At 45.5% G+C, this 12,106-nt stretch overlaps 1 protein-coding gene across 1 annotated transcript in view; it reads left to right on the plus strand.

Annotated features, from left to right (window-relative positions):
* Window positions 1-12,106, plus strand: part of INTS11 (integrator complex subunit 11) — a 77,713-nt gene that overhangs the window by 17,358 nt on the left and 48,249 nt on the right. Inside the window, exon 2 of the mRNA XM_082273074.1 lies at window positions 4,886-4,967. Coding sequence (XP_082129200.1) covers window positions 4,940-4,967 — 28 coding nt within the window. The 5' untranslated portion in view covers window positions 4,886-4,939. The remainder of the gene's footprint in view (window positions 1-4,885; window positions 4,968-12,106) is intronic.

The following is a 12,106-nucleotide window of genomic DNA, read 5'->3' on the forward strand; positions in this document are numbered from 1 at the left end:
CCCCAGTGGATCACGCAATTGCGTCAATCTCTGGATCTTCAAATCTCGTTGAGTCATCGCACCAGAAGAGACCTTCTGTGGTGGCTCCAGTCCCCGATGGTGTCCGGGGGCAAGTCATTTCGTCCTATCTCGTGGACGGTAATCACCACAGATGCCAGCCTGTCGGGCTGGGGTGGTGTTCTGGGCGTTCTGTCCGCCCAGGGGACTTGGTCGGAGGGGGAATCCTCCCTTCCAATCAACATTCTGGAATTGCGTGCGATAAATCTCTGTCTTCATCGCTGGACGGACCGGCTGCAGGGCTGCCCGGTTCGGGTGCAGACGGACAATGCCACGGCGGTGGCCTACATCAACCACCAAGGGGGCACCAGGAGTGCCAGAGCGGCTCGAGAAGTGGCCGACATTCTGTCTTGGGCCGAGGCTCATGTCCCGGCGATAACGGCGGTTCACATTCCGGGGGGTGGAGAACTGGCAGGCGGACTATCTGAGTCGCCAGACCCTGGATCAGGGGGAATGGTCTCTCCACCCGGCTGTCTTCCAGATGTTGTGCGCGAAGTGGGGTCTTCCAGATGTGGACCTGTTCGCGTCTCGTCTCAACAACAAGGTGAGAAGGTTCGTGGCAAGGACACGCGACCCTCGGGCAGACGCGTCGGACGCGTTAGTGGCCCCGTGGCATCAGTGCAGGCTGATGTACGCGTTTCCACCGATTCAGTTGCTGTCCAGGTTCCTTCGCAGGTTACACTCGGAACGCAGCACGGTGATTCTTGTGGCACCGGACTGGCCTCGCCGGTCCTGGTACGCAGACCTCGTGAATCTGGCGGTCGACGCCCCGTGGCGACTGCCTCTTCGAGACGATCTCCTGTCTCAAGGTCCAATATACCATCCTGCTTTACAGTCGCTGGCTTTGACGGCCTGGCTGTTGAGACCGAGGTCCTGAGGGAGAAGGGTCTCTCCCCAGAGGTCGTTCATACCTTGATCAACGCGAGGAAGTCTTCCTCGGGGGAAGGTTTATTACCGTACTTGGAAGGCCTATTTTGCTTGGTGTGAGTCCAGGGGATTTTCTCCCCGCACGTACTCGGTTTCCCGAGTGCTGTCCTTCCTTCAAACGGGTGTCGATCAGCGTTTGGCGCTGGCTACGATAAAGGGTCAGGTGTCTGCGCTGGCCGTTCTGTTTCAACGTCCTGTGGCCTCCAACTCCTTGGTTGGCACTTTTGTTCAGGGTGTGCGGCATCTGGTTCCCCCTAGGAGGGATCCTCTGCCCCCTTGGGACTTGAATCTCGTTCTATCTGTGTTGCAACGTGCTCCTTTTGAACAGATCAGGGAGATCTCGTTGTCTATGTTGTCCAAAAAGGTCGCCTTTTTGGTTGCGATCACTTCGGCTCGCAGAGTGTCGGAGCTGGCAGCTTTGTCCTGCAAGTCTCCGTATCTGGTTGTTCATTTGGATAAGGTGGTCTTGCGACCTAATCCTTCTTTTCTTCCGAAACGAGTTTCGGAATTCCATCTTAATGAGGATATTGTCTTGCCTTCGCTGTGCGCGAAGCCTACACATCCAAAGGAGGTGAGATTACATTCTTTGGATGTTGTTCGGGCGATAAGGGTTTACCTTAAATCGACTGAGTCTTTTCGAAAGACTGATTCCTTGTTTGTTCTTCCAGAGGGTCCTCGGAAGGGCATGGCGGCGTCGGCCTCTACCATCGCCAAATGAATCAGGCAGACCATTGAACAGGCCTATGCTTTGCAGGGGAAGGTTCCCCCTGTGCCTGTGAAGGCGCACTCTACTAGATCTCTGAGTACGTCTTGGGCCTGTCGTCATGGGGCTTCTGTAGCCCAGGTGTGTAAGGCGGCGACTTGGTCGACCGTGCACACTTTCACAAAATTCTACAAAGTAGATGTTCAGGCATCGGCGGATGCTTCCTTTGGCCGCAAGGTTCTTAGTGCGGCGATTCCCTAGGGTCCCTTGTGGGGACCACTGGCTGTTGGGATAAGTTTTTTATCCCCTGGTTATTTGTCTTTTCCTGGGTTGTTGCTCCTGTTGAGCACCTGTTTTTTCCTGTTGCCCAGCTGGGTTCCTTCCTTTGGTGAGGTTCCTTTCTTTGATGCGGAGACTGCGTTGCCTTTCGGCGCGGATGCGTTTCCCACCCCTCATGTTTGCACTGCTTTGGGACGTCCCCATATGTGACGAATATGAAGAGGCGGCGACTGTCGGAGGACGTAAGAGAAAACGGAATTTTTGTAAAATCTTACCTGTAAAATTCCTTTCTCTGAGTCCTCCGACAGTCGCCGCCCCCGCCCCTCTTTTGGGGTTTGGTTGTATACTCTACTGCTATTCCACTAAAACTGAGATATGGTTGCAGGAAGTAGGAGGGTATTGACTGAGGGGACCACCCCTTGAGGGTGGGATATGTTAAAAGCTTTAATGTTAACATATTCTGTTGCCTAGCTACTCCTTCGGAGCAAAGTCTAATACCCGATATGTGATGAATATGAAGAGGCGGCGACTGTCGGAGGACTCAGAGAAAGGAATTTTACAGGTAAGATTTTACAAAAATTCCGTTTTTTTGTGAGTTTCCTAATGAATGTATTCCATCAGTATACTATATCTTGCCCCCATAGTGTTTAGGAATAGGAGGACATAAATGAGGAGGGAGGGGAGTGCCATTTACCACTGTGTATACGCTCACATGTGTGACTCTATAGTCATGTAGGCTGCACAGATAGGGTAAAGGGGGAAATAAAAAGTTTAGAAGGTAAATGAAAATGGAGCATGCTCAGTAGATGAAAACAGCTGGTTTACACAATCTCAGGCTAGAATGGGGACACAGAGAAGATGGGAGGGACAGCTGAAGGGAGGATCAACCAGGTACACAAAATGAATGCTGTAGTGGCTTTGCGAGTATGCACACTCTGTTATGTAGCATGTAATGAGAGTTCATCCTAATCTGGGTTTATTGACAGTCTGGGTTTATTGACACTTTAACCGCTTCCGGTCCGCCCACCGCCGATTTAGGCCCTCCTGCGTCCAACGACGTGGGTCTACGTCGGTCACGTGCCTGCAGCTAGAGGGTGAGTGCGCGTCGCTGGCGGCACGCTCCCGCCCCCACTTGGCACAAAGCAGGTAAGTATAACATGTTTGTTATTTTTAAACACAAAAAATGAGACTTTAGTATCACTTTTAAAATACATTTGAACCCTCGCCTTGTGAAATAACCCATTAAATTAGACGTGAAAACATTTGTGTGTGTGTGTGTGTGTGTGTGTGTATATGTGTATATATATATATATATATATATATATATATATATATAATCTGTCCTGTTGTTAAACCGCTGTATGGTCTTGGCCCACCGTGCTGCAGCTCAGTTTCAGGGTCTTGGCAATCTTCTTATAGCCTGGGCCATCTTTATGTAGAGCAACAATTCTTCTTTTTTTTTTTTAGCATCCTCAGAGTTCTTTGCTATGAGGTGCCATGTTGAACTTCCAGTGACCAGTATGAGAGAGTGAGAGCGATAACACCAAATTTAACACACCAGCTCCCCATTCACACCTGAGACCTTGTAATACTAATGAGTCACGTGACACCGGGGAGGGAAAATGGCTAATTGGGCCCAATTTGGACCTTTTTACTTACATTACATTGTAGCAAAGTGTCATTTCTTCAGGTCCCGTTCACACCTGATCATATTGTTTTTTTTTTTTTTCTTTCTTCAGGCGTTTTTGGGAGCTTTTTTCAGGCATTGTTTGCAAGTGTTTGGAGGCAGGCATTGACATCTGACAAAAAAACTTGTAATCTGCCAAAAAAAAGAAGCTTGTGTACTTTTTAAGCTTTGGGCAACAAAACTCTCAGATGTGAACAGGGGCCATTGAAATGAATAGTATTTTGCTTGTTGGGCATTTTGAGACTTTAGAGATGAGCGTTTCAAGAGCTGAAAAACACTCAGGTGTGAACAGGGCCCAAGTGTTATCACATGAAAAGATATAATAAAATATTTACAAAAGTGTGAGGGGTGTACTCACTTTTGTGAAATACTGTATTTACATCCCCATCTGTTCAGGTTCATTGGACCAAAAACAAGAAGTTTGCATACAGGCCTGCTTCTGGGTGAATATAAGTGGATACACATCCATTTACATCCAGCTACCCATAGGGTTTACATGGGTCTGATTTTGCTCTGTCACAAGAGAAAATCTGTATGGAAACAGATGTGACAATTGTTTTGATCAGACTCCGCAAGGAATCTCTCAAGGGGCCTTAAAGACAAGTAGCATGTTAAGAGTCAAAAAAACCATTTGTTAAAATGTCCTTTTGGTATAAAGGTACAATATGAGTCTGAGAAATGTAACATACATAGAGCATCAGCTTGTGGTAGGTGGTATGCTCTGTCATTGGAGAAATGCATGTTTGGGTATTGCACTTTGATGCATAGGTGACATGTCTGTGCCGTGCCAGTGGGTGGGGTAAGAGATATTGGTATAGTGTGTGCCAGTGCTGATGTGACCGTGTTCACTTACTTGTCCCATGCTGTTGATGGTGCTGTACACTGCCATGTTAAAAGAAAAATTTTTCAGCCAGGCACGTCAATGCTATACAATCTGATGGCTCTTGGCTGCTAAGTGTCAAGGTGATCTTATAATGACTGCTGTGTAATTTGGTACTTTACTATAACTTCCTAGAATCTGAGGATCTCTTAGTGTTGGACCTTTTTTTTTTACAGTTCATTGGTTGCTGATGGAGCGCTTCAACTCCTTCTGACATCCGTATTGGTCCAGGAAGTGAGGGCGAGGAGCAACTATCCCAGTCACTTCCTGGATTCTTATTTTAAGTTATTGTATCTACTGTATGTGCTTTGCCACATTCTATTGTTTGAACTTCTGTTCTTCTTTTTGACAGGCTCTAAATTATTCCCATCCTATATATGTATTTGACTGATCTATACATGTGAAGATGCCAGAGATTAAGGTTACCCCACTGGGTAAGAATCTTGTTTAAGTATTTTTTTATATTTTCTTACAAAATGAAAAATGTTTGTGCAGGAAGAGTTGCAATCCTCTCCAAGTAATTTAAATACATTACAGCCAATAATGAATGTCTTTCTAAAGCTTTACTTGTGGTCTCTTTTTTGTATATCCTGAGATAAGTCTTTACAATAACTATCTCAAACTGAAAGGAAACCTGTACAAAAATATGGAAGGTGCTGTCACCAATCTCCTCCTTCCAAGTTACTTACCTGGTACTAGCATGCAAGCATAGAAAGTCAGAGGAAAAACCAGAATTTCTAATCTGTGTGTTTGTTGCAAGTCAATAACTGAACAAAATTATTAAATTTAGATAATGATGACAACCAGGAAACTAGCATTTTTCAGCAGATGAGGTCACCAAACAGCAGCTTCTGTGTTTCCCTTAGGCTACGTTCACATGTGGGCGTAGCGGATCGCAGGCAGAATCACCGCTATTCTGCCCGCGAACCCGGAATCATTGCAAATCACGGGGTGCCTGTGCGATGCCCGTGATTTGCAATGGCACCCCAAATGCTGTGCGATGTTGCCGCGATTTCCGCCTGCCGAATCGCGGTAACATCGCGCAAACAGATTTGCGGGACGCATGACGCACAAAAGAAGCTCCTGTACCATTTTGGGCGTCGTGCGTCCCGCAAATCTGTTTGCGCGATAAATTTTTTTTTCTTACAAATATCTGAAAAGTGTGCCCCACCCACCATGAAACATGGTGGTGACAGTATCATTTGTGGAGATGCTTTTCTTCAGCAGGGACAGGGAAGAAGATGGATGGAACCAAATACAGAAAAATCTTGGATGAAAACCTGTTAAAGTCTGCAAAAGACTTGAGACTGGGGCGGAGGTTCACCTTCCAGCAGGACATTGACCCTAAACATACAGCCAGAGCTACAATGGAATGGTTTATATCAAAGCATAGTCATGTGTTAGATTGGCCCAGTCCTTTATTTGTAAAAAAAGTTTGAAAACCATTTATCATTTTCCTTCCACTTCACAATTATGTGCCACTTTGTGTTGGTCTATCAAATAAAATCCCAATAAAATTTGGTTGTAAAATGACAAAATATGGAAAATTTCAAGGAGTATGAATACTTTTTCAAGGCACTGTAAATTCACTTGTGGTGTCCTGTTGTATGATTACAATTTTAAAGTGCTTTAAAACCCAAAAACATGAAAAGTCATATACTAGTAATAAATATAATACTTAACTATGGGGGGACTGATCAAAACTGGAGCAGCTGTACATAAATCAATCAACTTTCTATCTTAAAGCTGGCCATACAATTTTACAATTTTCTTACTCAATTTCCATTAGATTTACCTTCAACTATGCAGTGCAAGGGCCTGTCTGATCGCATAAAAATTGAAAGTGTTTAGGTCTGACCTCCATATTATATGGCAGGGGTCCTCAAACTACGGCCCGTGGGCCGCATCTGGCCTGCTAAGGTCCAGAACCTGGCCCGCCGACAATTGCAGAACCCCGGGGCGGACTGGGCTGATGTCACATCATTTGCCCTAAAGCAGAGCGAGCCCAAAGCCTCAGAATTTAGAGCGGGGAAGGATTTAACTTCCCCCTCCCCCCTTGCTCCGCCCTGAGTGGTTTAGCTCCACCCACCTTGTCCATCATCTCAGGCGGTATGGTCAGAGGGGAAAGAACAGCCAGGACTCGAGGTCTGAGGTGAGGCTGACTGAGCGCCGGGGATGGATCATAGTGTGTCATGGGGAGCCAGGCACTGCAGAGAGACCCATACAAATAGGAGTTAATGCTGGGACTTGTAGTCCTTTACTTTTGGGGGCTGTAACCCCCCCCCACAGCTTTAGATCCAAGGCTTCATGATGGGACTAGTATTTCACTTTTTTTGGGGGGGGGGTCACATTATTAGATCTCAGGGGTTCATGCTGGGACTTGTAGTCCATCACTTTTGGGAGGTATGAACTTCCTAAAAAGGAAGTACTGCAAGTTCCAGCATGAACCCCTTAACCACTTGCCGACCGCCGCACGACTATTTACGTCGGCGGTCAGCCCCTCACAGGCAAAGCGACATAGGGCTACGTCGCTAGCCTGTGAGGGTCTAGGGAACGAAGGCGCGCCGCCGGAGGTGCGCTCCTGCGTGGTCACGGACCCCCCCCCCGCGCGTTTGCCCGGCGGACCCCATGTCCGCCAGGCACTCGCGATCGTCCGTTAGAGCGGGAGAAAGGCAGGCGGCTGATGTAAACAAGCCGCCTGTCATTCTCCCCTGTGTAGGAATGGAGATCATATGGTTCTACTATGTAGGACCGTTGATCACTGTTCCTACACCTCAAGCCACAGCCAATCACAGTTAGAATCACGCCCCTAGGGACACACACAACCCCTCCCTCTCAAAAAAGTTAACCCCTTCACTGCCAGTGTTCAGTGTAATTTTACAGTAACAGTGCATATGTATAGCACTGATTACTGTAGAAATGTCACTGGTAACCCCAAAAGTGTCAAAAATGTCAGTCAAGGGTCCGATCTGTCCGTCGCAATGTCGCAGTCCCGCAAAAAAAATCGCAGATCGCCGCCATTATGCGTTAAAAAAAAAAAACAACAAAAATGACAAAAATCTTTCCCTTTGTTAGTAAACGCAATAACATTTGCGCAAACCAATCAAAATACGCTTTTTGCGTTTTTTTTTTTTTTTTTTTCCAAACATATTTTTTTAAAAAAATTGGCCCAAAATGTTAAAAAAATTTAGATTTTTACTTTTTGGGGGGGAATTTCATATAAAAAAATATAGAAAAATCTTATTTTTGCAAAATTGACGCTCTTTTTTTGTTTATAGCGCAAAAAGTAAAAATCGCACAGGTGATCAAATACCACCAAAAGAAAGCTCTGTTTGTGGGGAAAAAAGGACGTCAAATTCGTTTAGGTACAGCGTCGCACGACCGCGCAATCGTCAGTTAAAGTCACGCAGTGCCGAATTGCAAAACAGGCCCTGGTCAGGAAGGGGGTAAAATCTTCCGGGGCTTAAGTGGTTAAAGCTGAGGATGTGACACCCCTCCTAACTAGTGAAGGACTACAAGTCCCAACATGAACCCCTGAAATCTAAGAATGTGACCCACCCCTCAAAAAAGTAAAGGACTACTAGTCCCCGCATGAACCCCTCAGAGCTGAGGACATGACAGCCCCCCAACTAGTGAAGGACTAGAAGTCCCAGCATGAGCCCCTGAGATCTAAGAATGTGACCCCTTAGATCTCACAGGTTCATGCTGGGACTTGTAGTCATTCACTAGTTGGGGGGGGGGGGTCAGGTCTTCAGCCCTGAGGGGTTCATACAGGGACTTGTGTGTGTGTGTGTGTGTGTGTGTGTGTGTGTATATATATATAATGTGGTTCCTGAGCTATCTAAAGCTTTTTTCTAAATCACACACTTTGTTAAAAAGGTTTTATTTGAATTTGTATATAATTTGAAGCACCTAGCACTTTAGAGATTGGTTTTCATCACAATATAAACGTTCGATCACAAATTGTATTGAAGCACAGTCACACACTTAATGGATATTAGGAATTGGTCTAATTAATAGAAAAAACCCCATCTGATAAGCAAGACACTGAGATATATTTTAATAATAATTTTTTGAGTTTAATTCACTTCTGAAGCGCACCATCACCCCCTTGTTTCTCATACAGGGACTTGTCTGCACTGCTTGCACTTTAGTTCCTGACGCCATGGTGGTACAAGTCCCTCAGGGGAAATGAATTGTTTGCCAGAGCAAGCAGGTATTTAATGTGCATATCTGTGCATCTGTACATATGTGCATAGGAATTGGTTCATATCTTTTTCAAACTATAGTCCGGCCCCCAACAGTGTGTTAGGGACAGTGAACTGGCCCCCTGTTTAAAAGGTTTGAGGACCCCTGTTATATGGTTTTGGTAAATCCAAAGGAAAGTTGTACAATACAACTGTATGATGTATGCCCAGCTGAACCAAACAACTTGAAGACAGAAGCTGAGTTTGAATATTTTATTTAGTGACTACATTTGTTTTCCTTTTTTTTTGTTTTACTTTATTTTTGCCTGGTGATCCTGTCAGTAACTTTTCCTGTCCTAGGGTAACAACACTGCATCTGTGGAAAAGCAGAGTTGACATTCTAGGACAGGAAGTGTGTTGGGACTATAAAACACCTCCTCTCACCTCATTTCCACAATATAGGGGGAAGTGTTCTATAGTTCACATAGCTGGAAACTGTGCTAGCTGATAATGGAGGCAGAGAACGCTAGAACTTATTCCCTTATTAGATTTAACCCATGAGTCAATATAAGTGTGAGAATTGTGTGTCCTGAAATGAAGGGCACCACACCAAGGTGATCGGCTGTTGTTAATTTTTTTACAGGTGTTAATGGAAACCTTAAGGCTCCTTTCACACTATCCGTCCATCGGATGGATTCCGTTTATCTCAGCGGGGGATCGAGCCGCCGATCCCCCGCTGAGCAGGAGGATGACAGCTGTGTCTCCGTGCTGTGTGCGGAGACACAGCTGTCAGGTCCCCATGCATCTCTATGGGGGAAATCGGATGGGAACGGACCGTCGCTTCTCCGTTTTGCTCAGCGGGGATCAATCCGCCGATCCCCGCTGAGCAGGCGGATGACAGGTCCCTCTCTGCTTACTTTGCAGAGACAGACCTGTCAGAGCCCCACTCTCCTCTATGGGAGATCGGATGATAATGGACCACCTGTCCGTTTTCATCCAAACCGATCCTCCAGACGGATGGAAAATAGGGTTTCCATCCGCCAGGATTTCACAGCCAGGATCGGATCGGAGAGCAGCGGGTGTCAGCAGACATGTCACCTCTGACATGCTGCTCCATAAAGGGACATGGAGTGTCTGATCAGGTCCGCCTGAAAAAAACAGACAGGTGGACCTGATCGGAAAGCCCGTGTGAAAGGAGCCTACAGTTCTTTTCTTTTTAAATATATGATCTTAGAATAAAGTTATATTATGTTGTTAGAAGATTAATAGAGAGTAGCACAAGGGCTAAAATACTTCCCTTCTTTTCCTCAAGAAGATGATATGTAATACATATAATATAAGGTGAAACACTTTGTATGCAGTAAGGCAGGCCCTTGCACTACATATTTGAAGGTAAATCTAAAAGAAATTGAGTGAGAAAATTGTATGATGTATGGCCAGCTTTATAAAATATAGAGTATGCACTTTTTCTTGCTGTGTTTTAATGCAATAAGAAGACCATTCAAACTAATGGGCTGGCTTAACACAAAACACATGTTGACAAGCAGCAATGACATGTGATAGGTAACACCCTTCAGCAGTGTGATTGCAGCTCTAGAGATTCCAGTGGTAAGATTTCCCTGCTCAGCAAGTACACTCCACCTGCTGCAGTTCTAATCCTTTTCTATTGGCAAGGAGAGCTATTATCTCTAGTAAGGGTCCTTTCACACGGCCGCTCCGCTGCTTAAGTCCGCTGCGGGACTTTTTTTTTTTTTTTTTTCACGGAGCGGATGACATTTGTGTTTAATATACGCTAATACGCATCGCATATTAGCACATTATGTGAAACCTACCTGAAAACGAAGAATTCCAGCGATGCAATGTCATTGCTGGAGGCCGCTTTCATGTTCACCCGTCTTTCTTTCAGGTCTGGCCTTTCTTGCTGTGTGACTGGCCAGAGCCGCGATGACGTCAATCCCATGCATTGCACGGGGGAGCTGCCATTTACAGCACCGGATTCTGAAGGAACAGCCCTGGTGGCTGTTCGTTCAGTGCGCATGTGCCGATGACTTCATCGGCTGCATATATAGTAAATATCTCCTAGACGGTGCACGTTTTAGAAGATATTTTCAGTACCTATAGGTAAGCCTTATTATAGGCTTACCTATAGGTACAAATACAAGAGGTGGGGGGGGGGGGGGACCCCAACCCGTCGCAAATAAAAGTGACCCAGCAGCAAATCCGCTGCTTGGGACACTTTTATGAAAGAGACCAGCGCCTGAGGGAGAAAATGCAGCCATAACCCCGGTATTTAACGTCAAAGTCATGACATATTTTCCAGTTTGCGGTTGCAAGTGGCGGTAGTAAAATCCATCTTTTTTTAAATAAAAAAAGCTGGTCCCCCTGCATTTTTAGGTCATAATTTATTAGTGTACATTATGACAGACTTACCTGTAAACTGAGCCCTCCATCGCTGTGCTATCACAGCTCCCCTTAGCCCTCGGTATACCCCTCTTCTCCCAGACTTCGTTCCAGGTTCTCTATCTTCAGGCTCTTTGCCGGGCTGCGGTGACATCAATCTCGCAAATGCGCACGGGAGTCACATCGGCATGGCACACGGAGCAGCCCTTAAATGTAATGTGAGCTGCGCATGCGTGGCTCAGATCACATTATCTCTGACAGGCAGGGGGGGACATTTCTTTAAGATAAAGCTGTGTGTGTTTGCTTTTTAGGATGTTGGGGTAGAGAGCGAAACTGCATGGGGGGGAGCCCAAGAAAATGTTTGTCCATGCTTCAATCAATATTAAAGACAGTCCTGATAAAGACAGAAAGTGAGAAATGTGTTGCACAGACCCCTTCATCAGAGTCTGTAGGAGAAGGCGAGAAGTTCCCTCAAAAGAGCTAGATGAATCTCCTCTGCACAAGCAAGGATGAAGTTAAACCTCTACGAATGGTAGTACCTTTCCAAATCCATACTTAGGTTGTGTTTCGATTTGGAAAGGTGGAGGTGTGGGGTACTGACAGCGTGGCACTGGAGGGCATTTTTTGACAGGCAAGTCTCCCATAATGTGCTAAAATGAAATGCATGCTAGCACATTATGACATAGTAAAGCTGCTGGGTGCCCAGTTTTTTTTTTAAATAAAATAAAAGGTGGCAATTAATTTGGCTTTCATTATACTGGCTGCTTTGCCCTCCATGGGCAAATCATAAGTGTAGATGAAGTGTTCTAAAACTAGGGGGAGAGATAAGTATCATGTGAGATATATTAAATAGACAGGGTTTAAGTATTAACAGTTTTATTCACATTTGTTTTTACCACTTCATGCCATGATCAGCTGCATCGGGCTTCTGAGACTGAAAACCAAAACACAGAAATGAATACAGTTTGAAATGTACACATCAGCCA

The sequence above is a fragment of the Pelophylax lessonae genome (genome assembly GCF_965119305.1).
Source record: "Pelophylax lessonae genome assembly, chromosome: 12".
NCBI lineage: Eukaryota > Metazoa > Chordata > Amphibia > Anura > Ranidae > Pelophylax > Pelophylax lessonae.